General features: G+C 40.5%; 2 protein-coding genes across 3 annotated transcripts; both read left to right on the top strand.

Moving 5' to 3' along the window:
- The first annotated feature begins 265 nt into the window (after positions 1–265).
- Positions 266–1612, top strand: LOC101170381 (ribosyldihydronicotinamide dehydrogenase [quinone]). Of its 2 annotated transcripts, none has more exons than XM_020712888.2 (6): positions 266–367; positions 478–642; positions 709–839; positions 906–1019; positions 1082–1183; positions 1265–1612. In XM_020712888.2, the coding sequence occupies exons 1-6, from the start codon at positions 331–333 to the stop codon at positions 1559–1561; spliced, it is 846 nt and encodes a 281-aa protein (XP_020568547.1). In that variant the 5' UTR covers positions 266–330; the 3' UTR covers positions 1562–1612. The 2 variants fall into 2 exon arrangements, with proteins under 2 accessions (XP_020568547.1, XP_023806894.1); XM_023951126.1 differs by having other exon boundaries at positions 349–373.
- Positions 1613–5400: 3788 nt separating this feature from the next.
- Positions 5401–6679, top strand: LOC111946266 (ribosyldihydronicotinamide dehydrogenase [quinone]-like). Its single transcript, XM_020712890.2, has 6 exons — positions 5401–5457; positions 5570–5734; positions 5801–5931; positions 5998–6111; positions 6173–6274; positions 6342–6679. The coding sequence occupies exons 1-6, from the start codon at positions 5454–5456 to the stop codon at positions 6636–6638; spliced, it is 813 nt and encodes a 270-aa protein (XP_020568549.1). The 5' UTR covers positions 5401–5453; the 3' UTR covers positions 6639–6679.
- Positions 6680–16947: the final 10268 nt, after the last annotated feature.

Raw genomic sequence — 16947 nt, 5'->3', positions numbered from 1 at the left:
CTTTTTATTTCTTCATAAAAATGTCATTTTAAGTCAAAAGATATTCTGAAAAAGCTGGAAACATTTCCTTTTTTTTGGTTTGGAAATTCTCTTTGGGTCTTAAATGTCACAACTGCAACTATTGTTTATATCCCTGCTTTCGTCTCTGTTCTGGTAAAATAAATACAACTTTATTTAGCATCTGTTTAAACCAGCTAAAACCACCTGATCACTTTGTGCCTTTGATTTTTGATTGAAAGCACCTGAGAGTGTGTAGATAAAACAGAGAGGGCTGCTGCATGTTAGGCAGTTTTGTTTTTCTCTGTGATTTAGTTTAACATTTATTTATTTATGGAGATTATCACCGTTGTCCCCTTCTTAACAATGGGTGAAGGTTTTCTGCTTTTTGACTGGCATTTCATATATTTTAAACTTGCATCTACAACCCTGTTTTCATTTTTTCTTCTTCTGATATTTTCAATTTTTGTTTGTTTGCAGCCAAGAAAGTGTTGATTGTGTTTGCCCACCAGAGCTCTGGATCCTTCAATGCTGCAGCCAAAAGTGCTGCTGTGGAGGTTCTGGCAGCTCAGGGCTGCACAGTAGAGGTTTCTGACCTGTATGCTATGAACTTTAAAGCTGCTGCCACTGCTGAGGACATCAAAGGTATGCTGGCATGTGACAGAAACCTGGACTCTACTCCAGCACTAAGTGACCATGTCTCTGTGACAGGGGACGTTAAGGATGCTGAACACTTCCGGTATCAGGAGGAGACCAGGCTGGCATGGGAGGAGGGCAGGCTGGCAGAAGACATCACTGCAGAGCAAACTAAACTCTCTGAGGCAGACCTGGTTATCTTTCAGGTGAAGTCCAGTTTGCACTGATCACCAGGAAATTGGCACATGCTCATTTTGTTTGCTGTTTTCCAGTTCCCCATGTACTGGTTCAGTGTTCCTGCCATCATGAAGGGCTGGATTGACCGTGTGCTCACATGTGGCTTTGCCTTCACTAAAGAGAAGCGTTACAGCCAGGGACTCCTGAAGGTGAGGCTTCAGTGCAGATGTGTGCATGGATATCATGTTCTGAACTTCTCCTCTTCATCCAGGAGAAGAAAGCCATGCTGTCCTTCACCACTGGCTCTCTTGAATCCATGTTCAGCTCCACTGGCATGAATGGAGACATGAACGTCACTCTGTGGCCAATCCAGGTACTGCATGCAGCAACTAATTTAAAGTGAAATCTGCAGAAGTGCTTCTAACAGACTTTTTATTTTTATTTCTCCATGCAGAATGGTATCCTGCATTACTGTGGCTTCCAGGTCCTGCCTCCTCAGGTCTTTTGGGCTCCTTCTTGTGCGTCTCCTGAAGCTCGTACAGCCATGTTGGAGGGCTGGCGTTCCCGACTGCAGGGCCTGCTGGAAGAGAAGCCGCTGTCCTTCATCTCCTTGGACTGCTTTGACCCAAAGTCTTTCCAGTTGACTCCTGATGTTCAGGAGAAACATGCCAGCCAGGAGTTTGGTCTGACAGTGGGCATTCACCTGGGCAAACCTTTGCCACCCCAGAACCAGATGAAGGCTGGATGCTGAAGACGTAGCTGTAAACCTGTAGTGAAATAAATGGGTTTTCAATGAAATGCACTTTTCTTTTCACATTTGGTTAATCATGCTGATCACCGTAGTTACTAGGAAATGCATTTGCAACTTCTTTTTCACACTCTTGCTGTCACAAGCACACCCTGGACCTCTAACTCCTGGTTTAGAGGTTGGCCAGCAGACTGTTCTTCTTAAACCCCCTAATTTCAGATCACCTAGTTGCTATTGGAATATGCTACTGCCCCAGTCTTGGCTCACAAAATGCAGGGCTGCTTGTGGTTCCCAGAATTTCTAAAAGTATAGTGGGAGATGGCGCCTTTACGCCACCAACCCCCTGTCTTATGGAGTAAGCTCCCAGCTCATGTCAGAGTCCGCCAGTTTCTACAATCAAAGTTGGGTTTGAAACATTCCTCTATGGACAGTCTTCTTGTAGGCTTGCTAGTAATGAGAGCAGTTGTGGGGCGTCAAGGCCTTCTCTGAAGGCCTAAATATCTGCATTGTTTTGGTCATGCATACACTTAATCATTCCAAATAGTTTGGTTTATGGTTATGTTGCCTCTAGACATTTTCATATTGGAGCATTTAACCAATCGCATTTCAGCTGTCCTTTGTTGCCAGGGAGGGTCAGAGCTAAAGAGGCCTTACCAATGAGTTCTGAAGTTCTTCTAATGCAAAATCAATGGCGATCATTAATTTCCTTGAACCAATTTTGAGTTGGTGCCAGCAGGGCCTTCTAGCAGGCTTACAATTAACATGTTTGAATTGAATTAAATAACTGAGTAGGCTTCTAGAAGTTAGAAGCTGGGGAAAGTATGGTGCACTGGGCTTCTGTCCTCTTTACTTATTTACTTTTCCTCTCATCAATACTTGATCATTTATCATCTCTATGCCCCTGTTTGGTGCAGTGCAATTCATGTGTTGTCCCTCTTTCCCACTCCCACAGGGGAGTGGGAGTGATTCCAGGTTCCAGTTGCCTTGTCTGTGCTCCGGTTCCTGTACTTGGCTGTGGACCTCACCTCTGGCTCATCTCGTGCCCCCAGCCGTCCCCCAACTCCATCTGGATAAAGCCCATCTGCAGGACTATTTAAATCATTTTCCATGTTCTTATCCAAGTTTTTTTTCCGCGTGTAATCAAGTAAAACAGCAGGTTCTGGTACACACATTTGTTTTGTCATTCCACACATTGTTCAAAAAGTGTTGATTTTGAACCAAAAATATGTCACTTTTCACTGTCTCTTCATCGCTAAAGATAAACTTTTGAGAATAGAGACTGTCAGTCGGTGTTGTTTGTGTCGAGTTCTTCACTCATGGAAGACACAGTTGTCATCTTCAGAAAGAGGGGATCAAGGGAGGGGCTACTCAGCTCAGCACCAACAGCCACACCCATGTAGAGAAGATTTTGGAAACAGCGGCTTTAGATAAACATGAAATATGGCTTTATAAGACATTTAAATTGTGGGATTTTGGCAAAACACACTTCATAATCATAGTTAAAATACCAATTTTTATTTTTTTATTGTCATAGAGCACATGTGTCAAACTCAAGGCACGCGGGCAAAATGTGGCCCGCTGTGTCATTTTATGTGGCCTGCAAGAGCATAAGAGTTATTCTTTGTATTTTATTTCTTAAAATAAAAACTAAAATTGGTGTGTATCTATTCATATCTAGGGGGAATTGGATTTGAAATATCAGATTGGGCAAATATACATTAGGACTTAAACATTGTTCACATAACCTAACCCAAAAAAGTCAAATGTAAAAGGATTCATGCTAGAGTAACAAGCAAACATATGTTTTCTATGCAACTGTAATTGTCACTTTAAAAAGTTATAATAAATAAGTAAATGAGTTATTTAACTTTAAGGAGTAGTTACATTTATTTTTCATTACATTTAGTTACATGTATAAGTTAAATCTGGCCCTTTGAGGACAACCACTATGCTGATGTGGCCCTCAGTAAAAATGAGTTTGACCCCCCCTGTCATAGGGGGACTTTAAATGTTGGCAAATGAACATTATGTCTCAAAAGTTAATGTGCTTGAAGAAAAAAGATTTGACCAAAGTAGTAATTGCAAGGATTGGGTCGGGTCAGAACACCTTTGGAACGGCAGCTCTTCTGCAGTTTTCCTGATCAGTATTATCTGTTGACAGCTGTTTAAAGGAAAGCACAGACTAACAGGAACCAGTCATGGGCATCCAAGTGTCAGTGATGTGAGAAAAGACTGGCTGCTCCAAACCAACCGACAATAAACTGCGGCTCAGATCTCCAAAAACGTTTAGGCTATTCATGATTGACAGGAGTCAGAGCACACAGGGCATCACTGTTCACTGTTTGCACAGCTGCAAATCTGCTGGATGTTGACGTCTGACCACAAAGGAAAGCACCAACTGCAGACGCAGAACTGAACCCTAGGGAAAAAAAAACGATTTGGGGACGTTAAATTCTCCCAGTATACATCTGTCCACGTGAGTCTTTCTGTGACGTTTAACAGCTGCTCAATGATTCTGCTTTAGTTGCTCGTTGGCTGTTGGCAAACAGCTTTATAGTGTATTACTGCCACCACCCAGCCTGGAGTGTGGATCAGTTTTCATTCTTTTAGTTTATGGTCTCTTTTTATTTTTTTCCACAATCATTTTAAGAACCACATTCTAATAACTTTGTCTTTCTTATAAATAAAATTAAAATATAAGTAAGTTAATCACTTAAAACATTGTGGGTATTTCCTGCTCCATGATCGTGTTGTTTTGGTCTCTTTAGACCTTTGCACACAATCACCTGGGACCCCACTTCTCCCGAAGATGCATCTTTTTGCAAAGCTTGAGATCAGTCCTCCAACTTTCCAATCTAACGGAGCATCTGTGGGCTGTGCAGAACAAACAACTCTAAGCTCATCTAGACCCACACAGAATTCCAAGGATCTGCTGCTGATATTTTGGTGCCAAATACCACAACGTGGAGCTTTAGTGTTCTGGTGAGGTTGATGGAATTTGGAAATAAACAATGGCGACCAGTACAATATAAGAGAGATGATTATAATGTTAAATGTCTGACCTATAACATAGGTACATATTTCTAAAGCCTTGCATACTTTAGCTAACACCCAAACAACAAAAGCATTGTTTTTATTTTTCCTGGTTTTCACTGTCACCACGTTTTTTGAAGTGTGTTTCTGTAGCAAAAAAGATCACAGAAATAAAACATTTTACTTTGATTTCTTTTTAAAAGTAGAATCCTGAATCAGAAGGCTCAAAACACAAAACACTGAAATGATAAGAGACATCATCCTGAGCACCCAAAAATATCATCAAATGCAGGTTTTTGAAACCCTGATCACTCCTCGAAGCACCACAATTCTCAGAAAATAAACACGTGAAGAGGAAAAAAGGACGGATCCACACTTCTGAGTCATGAGGTGTGTTTGCACGAACCCTCACGCAACTGTTGATCCCACGAGTTAATGTGAAGCAGTTGAACAGGATGCTGAAGTGTGTGTGAATTCTGATGTGAGCCACTGAAGATTACAGCTGAGACATGTATTTATGGCCATCATTATCAGCGAGATCAACTGCAGTGGCGTCAATAGAAAAAATGATCAACATAGAGCTCATTAAAAACAGGTGTTAAAGTTTAGTGTTCATGCATTTTTGCTGAAATTGTTGTGTATTATATAAGTTAGAAATCCCAAATTAATAATTGTTTTTAATTTCAGTGCAAAATTAACGTTTGATATGATTTTCTGATGACCCCCTGAGTCTCTGCTGCTCCTAATTGTTCATTGAGAGCACCTGAGAAAGGTGAATAAATACAACAGGTACCTCTTCACCTGTAGTTCAGCTCCATTTCACCAGCAAAGTGTAGTGGCAGTTAGTGCTGAGCTCCTTACAATGGGTATGAAAGCGTCTTTTTGTCCTAGTCTTTATTTTAGTTTAAGGGACTATACTTGGAGTAGGGGTTTTACATGGGAATTAAAGATGATCTAATCTTTGTCTCTCGTTTGCAGCCAAGAAAGTGTTGATTGTGTTTGCCCACCAGAGCTCTGGATCCTTCAATGCTGCAGCCAAAAGTGCTGCTGTGGAGGTTCTGACAGCTCAGGGCTGCACAGTAGAGGTTTCTGACCTGTATGCTATGAACTTTAAAGCTGCTGCCACTGCTGAGGACATCAAAGGTATGCTGGCATGTGACAGAAACCTGGACTCTACTCCAGCACTAAGTGACCATGTCTGTGTGACAGGGGACGTTAAGGATGCTGAACACTTCCGGTATCAGGAGGAGACCAGGCTGGCATGGGAGGAGGGCAGGCTGGCAGAAGACATCACTGCAGAGCAAACTAAACTCTCTGAGGCAGACCTGGTTATCTTTCAGGTGAAGTCCAGTTTGCACTGATCACCAGGAAATTGGCACATGCTCATTTTGTTTGCTGTTTTCCAGTTCCCCATGTACTGGTTCAGTGTTCCTGCCATCATGAAGGGCTGGATTGACCGTGTGCTCACATGTGGCTTTGCCTTCACTAAAGAGAAGCGTTACAGCCAGGGACTCCTGAAGGTGAGGCTTCAGTGCAGATGTGGCATGGATATCATGATCAAAACTTCTCCTCTTCATCCAGGAGAAGAAAGCCATGCTGTCCTTCACCACTGGCTCTCTTGAATCCATGTTCAGCTCCACTGGCATCAATGGAGACATGAACGTCACTCTGTGGCCAATCCAGGTACTACATGCAGCAGTTAAAGTGAACTTTGCAGACTTGCTTCTAACAGACTTTCTTCTCAATGCAGAACGGTATCCTGCATTACTGTGGCTTCCAGGTCCTGCCTCCTCAGGTCTTTTGGGCTCCTTCTTGTGCGTCTCCTGAAGCTCGTACAGCCATGTTGGAGGGCTGGCGCTCCCGACTGCAGGGCCTGCTGGAAGAGAAGCCGCTGTCCTTCATCTCCTTGGACTGCTTTGACCCAAAGTCTTTCCAGTTGACTCCTGATGTTCAGGAGAAACATGCCAGCCAGGAGTTTGGTCTGACAGTGGGCATCCACCTGGGCAAACCTTTGCCACCCCAGAACCAGATGAAGGCTGGATGCTGAAGATGTTGCTGTGAATTTGTAATGAAATAAAGGCTTGTACTTAGTGTGTAAAATCCTAAGATTTGTATTGCTGCAAATAAAAAATATTTTGAACAACCAGTTGAGCATTAAACTTATTTTTTTTTTTAAGGCTTTGTACTATTTAACCACCTAGCCCATAAATTCCTGAAGTGGATTTCTGAGGAAAGTTATGAAAGTTCAAAGTCTAATGACCTTGCAGTTCTGCTTTGATCATCTCTACATACTAATATCAATTAGGCCTTCAGTTTCTAAAATGCCTTCAAAAAATTTTTTTTTTCCCCACTCCATAAATGGTGTCTAGCCACAGACCAAATGTGCTGCACATTTGTCTCGGTGTTCACACTAAGCAAAAGGTTTCTTTATACGAACATTTCTGCCACCTACCGTTGGAAGAGTCAAAGCAGAGCGACTCTTGCTCCAGGCTTTCACAGCTCTATTCCAACGTATGAAAGAATTGTTTGGGAACAAACTGCAATTTCTCCATGAAACATTTTCAAAAGGTTGGCACTTCTAAGTTATACCGGATGCCATCTATTCCTCACCAAGGTCGAGTGCCTGGTCAAAGTTCAACTGGTAACTTTCAGCATGTGTTCCATGGCTGGGTGTTTTGTACGTAGACCCCAAAGACTGTGCGTAGTTGCAATGAGTTTTAAATGGGGAAGCCGCATTCATGCATGTTTAAGACTTTTCATTGAAAGTGGTCACTTGATGTGAGTGTAGTTTCACTCTGCATTTTGGACAGTTCACCATCCCTCGTCCACCCGCGTTCTCCACCTGGGGCGATTCTTTGGCACTGTCTGGCCTCTAACCGTCATCAGCATCGAGCCTCTGGGGTTTATACATCTCATCCAAATTCATCCCAAGCATAGACATCAGCAGCCTAAAGATTATGGACTTATTACATGCACTTTTATTTTATAACACATCTTTACTGACTGAGATAATGGCTCTCCAGAGCCTGAAGTCTTCACTGGCAAAAATTCTAATCCAGTAGCAGGTGCATCTAATGTTTCAGCAATTCTTCCAACTGTGTATGATTAAAAGATTTTCTTTTTCTGAAATTGAGCTGATCTTGCTTTGCAAACCACAATGGGAAAAATATCAAGTTTTGCAGTCCATAAAAAGCCTAAATTAAGCATACTGGGTAGGCATTGTGACCATTATTTCTGTTTAAAGAATCCCAGAGGGTGAGTGCTTTTTTCCCAGAGAAGGGGCTTTTGTTTGGGTATGGAGGAAGTTGCAGGGAGGTGGGGGGTGAGGCACACTTAAGGAAATGGCCTTGCACTCTGATGTCCAGACCACAGAGTGTAACGTGTAGGGACTCGGAGTGCACACTTCACACGAGCTGAGGTTGCACAAGGTCACCCTGTGTTTGTGCCAGACTGAGTTTAGGCTCACCTGTCTAAAAGAACAACAGCTCCTGGTCTCCCAGTCAAATCATGAACTTCTGTGAACCTCCAAGCTGCAAACATTATTTACAGGTTCAGTCCCCTGATGCTCCATTAAAATGTGCCACAAATCCCTTTATGATCACCAGCACCACGTTGTGAGTAAGGCATCAAAAACAGACAGATGTGGAGTCGACACGGCTGGTGTCAGGACTATCTGAGGTTCATCTGGGTCTCTCATTGTCTATCAAAATGTTCCCACACTGGAAGGCCACTTCTGTTCGTCTCAATGGCAGGAAGTGGGTATCGTACTTCTAGCAGGCTTAAAGGGGCCCGGAAAAGCAGCTTTTTCTGTGTGATTCAGACACAAAATCCGGCAACAGAGAATTAAAACTAACCCTGAAAGAGTACAGGGTTGATAAAAGTTGCTTTAGATCACTTCTGAGTTTTTTTAAACTCTCCCACTTAAAAAAATCATAAAGATTATAACATTTACTATAAATTGGAAGAGTTTCTACTTAATTTAGAATTACATTAACACAAATTATAAACGTTTTTCAAAATAAAAGCCGAGCAAAATCAAAGTAACTCTGAAATAAAAGAACATTCATTTTGACAAAGAAGGGACACGTTCTTTGCAGACTCCTGGGTGTTTTGATTGGCCCAGAAATTGGTCCCTGGGTTTTTTCCAGATGTCAGCAATGTAACAGCAGGCCAACTTTTAAACACTTTGACCCCCCGTAGGCAGAGAATAGGGCAGTAAGTAAAGGGAAAATACAGGATTTATGCCCTTGCCATTACGTATTTATATATATATGCAACACTGTTTCGTGCATTCGTAACATGAGAACAAAATAGATGTGAAAGAATAAATTATCATATGGAATAAAAGACAGCAGCGATTGCAAACTAGGAAATATGTTTTGCGAGGCTACATTGAATTTTTGCATGAGCAGTTAAAAAAAAGTTCTACTTATCGAAGCTATCGTTCTTCTTTTCTATTTTGGTGCATAAATATCAGTTCATACCCCGAAATGGTTTTGATTAAAAAGAGCTCAGCCACAGTGTAGGAGAGGATTAATGCCTGAGGATCAGGAGGCCCACCAAAGGCAGATGAATTAAGACTGGCAGCAGGAAAGGTTTGTAATGAGCAACTACCGGTGAAAACTTTTAAGCCTCAACTTTCCAAGAGCCCCCCCCCCCCCGTACCTTTGTACCACAGAGTGGGCATTGTGTGTGTACCCCATCATTACGGAACTGAGGAATTCGCTGTGACATCTGAGCGTGGTCGTCCCTGAAGCTGCAGCCTTTTAAATCAAGTTTTTTCCTTGCGGCTTTGCAGTTGGTTTTTATTTATTTTTTATTTTCTTGTGGAAATCTGCTTCACTACCAAATAATTTTGATATTTTATTTCAGTCAAGTACAAAAATATAGTAGAATATAACAAAAAAAATCCATCACAGCTGTATAAACAAGCACAAGTGTGTCCGTATGAGAGGAAATATATTCTAAATTCATAATCAAAACCTTCACAGCTAGTAGGAAGAATTACAAAGAATTGTTAGTGCGACAGCTGTGGAGGAACACGACGTCAAGCGGAGCCAAGGAGGAGAGAAAAGACGAGTGAAAAACAAATAAAAACAAACACCAGCTCCTTCCTCCTTTCATGCACTTTTGCAGGATATGTCTTTCACTGCTGGTTGGACTTCTCATGTCCGTCCTTCTTTTGTGTTGCTGGTCTCCTCTCATCCACGTGGAAATGCACAGAAAACTTTTAACACAACTGCTTTTTTTTCCACACATCTTTTGGGATTTTATTGCTTTCCCATGGGATCCTGTTTCTCGGGGGAGCTGACCTGTAGTTTAGCACGCTTATATGTATTTACTTTCACAAATTTCCCCTGACAGATGCTTCTCTCTGCAGCTCTGCTCCTGCGAGTCTGCGCTTTGTAACTTTGCAGCTCTAACACGAAAGGCCTGCCACCCTCGCTCTGATGAATGCACGAACATCACGCTATTGGATTCCACTCGAGCTCTGATGTATGGAGCGCCTGGTACCAGGGAGGCTGACGTGAGGCAGCAAAGCTGGTTCCTATTTATAAGCCAAGGTTGAGTGTATCTGGAAGGTTTGGAGAAAGCTTTTGGTGGTTTGGGGTGTCAAAGTGACAAGGTTAAGACTGCAGTCAGCTTACGACTCCTCTTTAAGTCCTTATACTGTAATGGAAAGCAGATCTGAGCTATTTTCACCCAAAGAAATTCAGAGTAATTGGAAGAACAGGCATGCACATAAACAGAGGAGATCCTATCTGACACCTGTCAACTTGTTCTGCTTTCTGTTCATTATTTCACCTCTTTCATACCTTTTTGGTTCTCTCATGTGACCATAAACAAAAAAACATACCCCCATAGGTTCTGTCAATGTTCAACAAATAATATCAAGGATAACTCTTAGTCTGGAGCCTTTTTGAGTGTTTTTTTAATGGTACTGTCATGTGATTAATTATTTTAAGCAATTCACTGTAATTGATTTATCTAATAAATCTATTTTAATGTAACCAATAGTTGCTATGAAAACCCTTATACTGAGGTATTTTTATTTAAATTTATGACATTGTGGCATAGTAAAAGATCAAAACGCAACAAGAAAAAGGGGCTTTTTATAGTTTTTTATTATAAGGGACTTCCAACCTGTACTTTTACACCAGAAAGGGGGAACTTTTTTTTAATCTTGAACAATTAAAAACAAAAACATCAGGTCCAGAGTGCTTTAATTTAGCGGTGGGAACACTATTCAGTTCAATCCAAAAAATATTGACCATGAACTTCTTATTAATAATATAATAACTATTTTGACAAACTTTGTTCCACAGTTTACCACAACAACAAGACAGTAAAAAAGAAAAGTGCTTTTATAGTTTTCATCATCCTGTTGGGTTAATTGAATAATGTGGATGACTGGGATGCAGCAGAAGAGAAAGGGTGAAGAGAATATGAGAAGGAGATGAGACATGTGGAGGTGACACTGGTGGAATAAGTCCATAATGAACCTGAAACAGTAAAAAAAAAGTACATTCAGAAATAGTTAATTTTGTCTTTTTTTTACCTGCAAAAATCACGAAGATCAAACTGTTTTTTTTAACAGATCAAACATGTATAATGTTAAAACACATAGAGACAAAATAAAAATAATCAAAATCAAAGCAAAGACAAAGTCAAAATTATGTAGAAATGTGTAAAAAAAAACAGGCGAAGCTCTACTAAACAATGTTTCAAGGACTTATTCCAGGAGGCCTCACAATTATATGTCATAACTCTTGTTATGTTTATTCAAAACAGAAATTTTGAACCTTTTTGGAAACTTCATGTGAAATCTTCATTTAATGGGGCGGTGTCATTCCTATGTCAGTGCTGATGTGATTGGCAAACCTAATCGTGAGTTTGGAGACTAATAAAAGGGAAGTTCACACAGAACCTGCTTGTCTGAGTAAGGAACCACCTGGAACAGATGCAAACAGCTCAAGGAGACTTTTCCGTTGCCCTTTTCTCATGCTTTAATCATTCAGTGCTGCAGCAGCCTTCTTATTTATTTTTGAGAGGAAATGACAATTACAATGTATCAGCATTCAGATCTTTTCCCATTAAACTAAGTCAAACTTCCTTCGTCTGGGATGTTTATTCATCATATGTTTGTCTGTTGTGTAGTTTACGCCCCATAACAATATTCCCGTTTGTTTACTCTCAGTAAGGAGAGCAGTGTTTAGCTTTCTGTAGAGGCCCTTGTAAAGCTTGAGAGCTCATGCGTTTCCATGGAGCCACAGGATGGGAAGATACCTGCTGGTTCTGGTGTCTGCCGCAGCTTTTACTGCTGTCTTCTCCCAAACATCTCTGCATTCCAGCAGCAGCCATGGCCCATTTGTCATGCTGTGTGACGGGGCATTAGAGGTAAAAAACATTGCTCAATATATACGTGAACTCTGTGTCCTGCTTTCAGTAGAAAGAGCTGCAAGCACACATCAAGATTGACAGGATAGAATTACAACATTAGAGGTGCAAAGCTGAGGATGGACACCTTTTCTCAGCCTGCTGATGGATCCTGTTGTTCGTTTCTCCTAACTCACCGTCCCCTGCAGCAAGGCTTTCTCTCAACTATCACCCGTCTTCTGCATGACGTGTAAGTTGCTTGGCGTTTGCATGGGAAAAGTTAGAGGGAATGGACTGACTTTTGAACGGCACATCTTTATGTTTAAAACAGGACTGCCTCCAGAGATGCAGAGCAACGTTAATGGACTGCGTGAGCTGCAGCCGGTCATGGCCAGCAGCTAAACCTTGACAGATTCATCGATGGAAGAGAGAGAAACAGGGAACACTGAGCTTTCATAAACAGCATGAGTCACTTCTTTTCAACACTCACTTCTTTATAATGTAAGTTTTTCCAAACATCTTGGCCTTTAGCCTACAGCCAAACAAAGGACTTTTTTGAATTTCTCTTCTAAACTGATCTATAGGAAGAATTTCTTGTCTTCTTTTCTTCATACTTGAAGACCCACTTCAATAAAAATCCTATTTTTGGTGTTTTAACGTGTTCTTGTGGCCCTTTTTCTGATGATGGAGGACATAAATCAAGGAAGTTAGGCTCAAAACTGCATTTCACAGTGTTTCTTTGTTAATCTTAAGTAGTATTTGAAAAACATGCAAACATCTTTTTGTGACATAGACAAACTCCCTGCTCCGGACAGGGGAAGGGGTGACGGGGTTGCCCTTTTTAATGAACTACAGCTGCTCTGCAGAAACTATGATCTAGAAATTGACACAGGTTTTTTGAAAACAGCTCAATCATAACTAAAAAACGCTGGGAATGCTTTTAAAACTCAAAAGATTATTAGAGTGGGTTTTCAAAAAATATGTGTATTTTAGAAACATAAGTAGACCCTCGAAAAGGTTAGAGCATGTATTAAACACCCCATTTCGTCTGTCAGCCTTGAATTTACTGCAGAGGAAAAACCTTTAGAGGAATATAACTTCATACCAAACTTTCAAAATGAAAGTTAATGTCTAGTAAGTTGTCAATCTATTAAACAAATGGTAGCTCTTTGGGGTGCTGTTAGTGTCTGGGATTCATGGCCCAATGATTGGGGTCATGCAATCTCTATGCAAACAGAGCTGGAGCTAGGTTTGCATAACCAGAAGGAGGTCAGGTTTTTTTCACAGTGGAGTTAAAATTCACTCAGAACAGAAAAGTTTTGGATACCTTGATAACTGGAAATTATGGTCCTTTTTGCCTCATCACACCCTGACCTACGACACTCGGAGAAGTCTGTTGCTGAGTTTGAAGTGACTGTCTTTATATAACTTGACTGATTTTTATCAAATCTGGAGATAAACAACAAGGACATGCTGTTCCCAACCCTATGAGAGAGTTTTCAAGCAAATAAAAGAATGCTCTCCGCGTCAGGGAGAGAACCTTCTTTACTCTTTCATGTTAAGTGCGTAACATCAAGGTTTACATTCATAAATCCAAAAGCATGCAAACTTGATTCTATTTTTTGAAAGTGCAACAGGCATGTTTGGTGATATATTTTGGAACAGATATTTCCTCCATCTGCCTGAATTGGTTCTCCACTATACATTACCCAGTAGTGACAGGAATTTCATTTGCTGTCAGCCTTACATTCGTGACACTTACGTCCTCTGACCATACATTCATATCACTGTTCAACATCTGCTCTGTTGCTACAGTAGGTTTTTTTTTCTTATCAAAACTTACAGCACTTTTATTTTGTAAACTCCCTTGGTCTGGTCCATGTATGTGCTTAACTCCAAGGTTTTAAGAAAACCAAACTTAAGATGAGGCAGACTATCTGTATTGGACTACTATTGTGGTGTTGGCCTGATGTCTTGGACTGGTTGATGCTTTTCTGTGTGGCAAAAAAATCTCCGGCTTCCTCCCACCGTCCAAAAACATCCTTCAGGTAATTGGCCACTCTAAATTGTTTAATGTGAGTGTGCATGGGTGTGTGAAATGTGTGACCCTGCGACAGACTGGCGACCTGTCCAGGGTGTCCCCTGCCTTTGCCCATAAGTGGCCAGGATAGGCTCCAGCAGCCCCGTGACCCCGAAAGGGATCAAACGGAAGAAGATGAAGGAATTTATCTGCCACTGGCAAAGAAATCAGTTTAAGATTCACTTTATGAATCTGCATAGGGAAACTAAGTTGTAGTTGCAGCATATTTCAAGCAGAATAAAATAAATACAAAATTTGCAGGGAAGAAACTCTTACATACATATACCCAGATGGTAACAGACAAATGCAGATTAATACCCAGTTAATGTAACAGAATTCTTATTTCAGTTACATTACCAAGAAACAAGAATTCCTATTTCTAGAAAAAAATTGTAGTCACCAAGTTTTCATAGATTATTTTGCTATTGAACATTTTTTTCTTTTTCTTTTAATTAATAGAAACAAGGGTCTTTTTACTTTCTTGGGCTTCACATTTTTCAGTGTACATGTAACATTGTTTTCTAGTAAACAATACATTTGATTTCCAAAATGTAATCTATTACAATTGAAAGAGAATATTGTGTTACTTAGGCAATCTCCATTTAAATCTTTGATATAATTTCATATTTTATTTCAAACACAAAATGAAAATGAATAGGAGTTAAGCATAAACAGATAACACAAAATTATTTGCTCGAAAAGGATTTAGAGGAAGAGAAATCTTGAATGGTCCCACCCTTTTTTACAACACTTTATGTTGTGCGTATTTCTATTTAGAGTTTTCTTTTTCTTTTTAAAACATTCACATTCCTTTCTATGCAGAAGAGACATTTGCTTATTTGTTTTTATTGATCATTTCTAGCTTTGTAAAGATTCATCAGTGACATTCGTAATTATTTTATAGACATGTAAACTCTTGTTTTTTTTTCATCCAACCCGTTTCATAAACCCACACCACAAATTGATAAGCCCATTTTGTGGTGTGCTTATCGAGTTGGCCTCAGGTTTTCACTGCAAAAGATGAATCTTAAGAAAGTAAAAAAGATCCTTGTTTCAAGAAAAATTGTCTTATTTTCTGTCTTGCAAGAAAAACAATCATATCACGAAGGTTTTTCAATAACTAAATAATCTTACTTTGAGAAAAACCTGTCTTAGTGACTAAAATCTTTCTCTTAAAATTGGAGCTCTCAGTAAGACCATTTTCTTAACTCATATTTTTGCCTATTTAAAAAAAATCTGCCAGAAATGTTGACGTATTTCTAAGGGGCCTGTTTTTGCAAGGTTGCTCATGGATGTGTATCATTTCTCAGTGGGGGCACGATGTCTGTGAAACATGCACCTGCATGAACAAATCTCCAAAAAGCCTTAAATAAATCCACAGCAACAACAGCTTCCAAAACCCAAAGAGAGCTCGGGTTAAGCGAACGACTCCCAGGCTTTTGTTCCTTCAGCTCTTTTAGAGGTCTGACGCTCTCCTCAGGGCTTACAAACTCCATCTACTCTGTTTACATAGTTTCAGCGTCGCTCACACGTGCTTTTTCTGTCTGAAACACAACAAATGAATAATAATTAAGTAAAAAATGAGCGAGGTTAGACAGGGGATGAGGATGAATGTGAGGGAGTGAAACCAGAGCAGAGACAGAGGTCGACTGGTGACAAATGAGTTCAGAAAGAGTTTGGGTGGGACCCTCTGAATGGACATTTGCACTAAAATAGAGCGAGCCGGTCAGACCCACCACCTCGTTTCAGGCCTGGACCACAAAAGGAGCAATGGCCATTTGAACACCATTTTCCATCCTTGTTTTGTATCCAGACCCTTTTATGTTTTCATGTTGCTGCCAACCCTTTTCAGCCTCCTTATCTCCAAATCATTTTGTAAGTCCATTGTGTTATAAAGTTTCTGAAAAAGCTCCAAGATAAGTTTTTATACAATAACCCCTTCAAAAGGAGATTGAAATGTAAAGAAAAAGGTGGTGAACCATCAATACGGACAACCCTGCATGTTTTGCTGTTTAGCAAAAGGAGCAAACTCCCCATTTGTAACTTTGATGAAGTCATGTCTTGGCCCCAGATGAAGTTTATGCTTGTCAGAACACACATTTTTTCACTTAGTTAAGGGAAAGAAGGTAGAAACACTTTTGAATAATGGTAACTGGGGAGTCCTGGCAGTTGAGGATTTTTAAGGATTAGTCCTTGTTCTCCAAACCTGCCTAATCATTTTCAGGGTCAGGGGGGTCTACTGGAGCCCATCCCAGCCTTCATTTCAGGCATGGGCTACATCCAGTCCATCCCAGGGAGAAAAAACAAAAAACAACCACACACATCCTCTCCTATAACTAATCAAACATGCATGCATCTGTACTGTGAAAGGAAACCAGAAAAGCCACACACGCATGAGTAAACGTGCAAAGTCCACACCGAGAGACTTCAGATGAGATTCAAACCAGGATTTCCTCGCTGTGCCTCAGCAGTTATGTATAACCGTCACACCACCGTGCAACCCTTCAGGAGGATTACTGTATCGAATTTGGAGTAAGCATTTACACTGGAGTACGGAAACAATTACTCAGAACTTGAGTCCCAGAAGAAACAAAACTCAAGACATTCGAGAGATTGTCTTAATCTATACTTTTGACCCTCAATCTTTTTTGTTTGTTAGTCACATTTTAGAAGTATTTGCTCCACATTTATGGTTTTATATTGAATGGGAATAAATTATCAGTTTAAGATTTTTTGGGTTATTAATGCTGAGAGGTTAACTGCCCAGAACATCTGAAAGTACACTTTTCTGTTGAAAACTAGTCAAAACTATTTTAACCCTAGAGCGCTATCGCCGGGTGATTTTTCTCCCGAGCAAAACTACTTACATGGACTTCAATATGTCAAGGAGTCTGTTCCT

Source organism: Oryzias latipes, chromosome 21 (genome assembly GCF_002234675.1).
Source record: "Oryzias latipes chromosome 21, ASM223467v1".
NCBI lineage: Eukaryota > Metazoa > Chordata > Actinopteri > Beloniformes > Adrianichthyidae > Oryzias > Oryzias latipes.
Note: the sequence above shows the minus strand (reverse complement) of the source record. Positions and strands in the feature narration are given on the sequence as shown.

What these genes read in the sequence shown, in the direction of transcription:
- LOC111946266 (XM_020712890.2), top strand. An exon ending in CAGACCTGGTTATCTTTCAG is followed by an intron (nt 5,932 to 5,997) that starts GTGAAGTCCAGT and finishes GCTGTTTTCCAG; the next exon opens with TTCCCCATGTACTGGTTCAG. An exon ending in ACAGCCAGGGACTCCTGAAG is followed by an intron (nt 6,112 to 6,172) that starts GTGAGGCTTCAG and finishes CTCTTCATCCAG; the next exon opens with GAGAAGAAAGCCATGCTGTC.
- LOC101170381 (XM_020712888.2), top strand. Translation starts at nt 331, where the DNA reads ATGGAGATTATCACCGTTGTCCCCTTCTTAACAATGG. An exon ending in CAGACCTGGTTATCTTTCAG is followed by an intron (nt 840 to 905) that starts GTGAAGTCCAGT and finishes GCTGTTTTCCAG; the next exon opens with TTCCCCATGTACTGGTTCAG. An exon ending in ACAGCCAGGGACTCCTGAAG is followed by an intron (nt 1,020 to 1,081) that starts GTGAGGCTTCAG and finishes CTCTTCATCCAG; the next exon opens with GAGAAGAAAGCCATGCTGTC.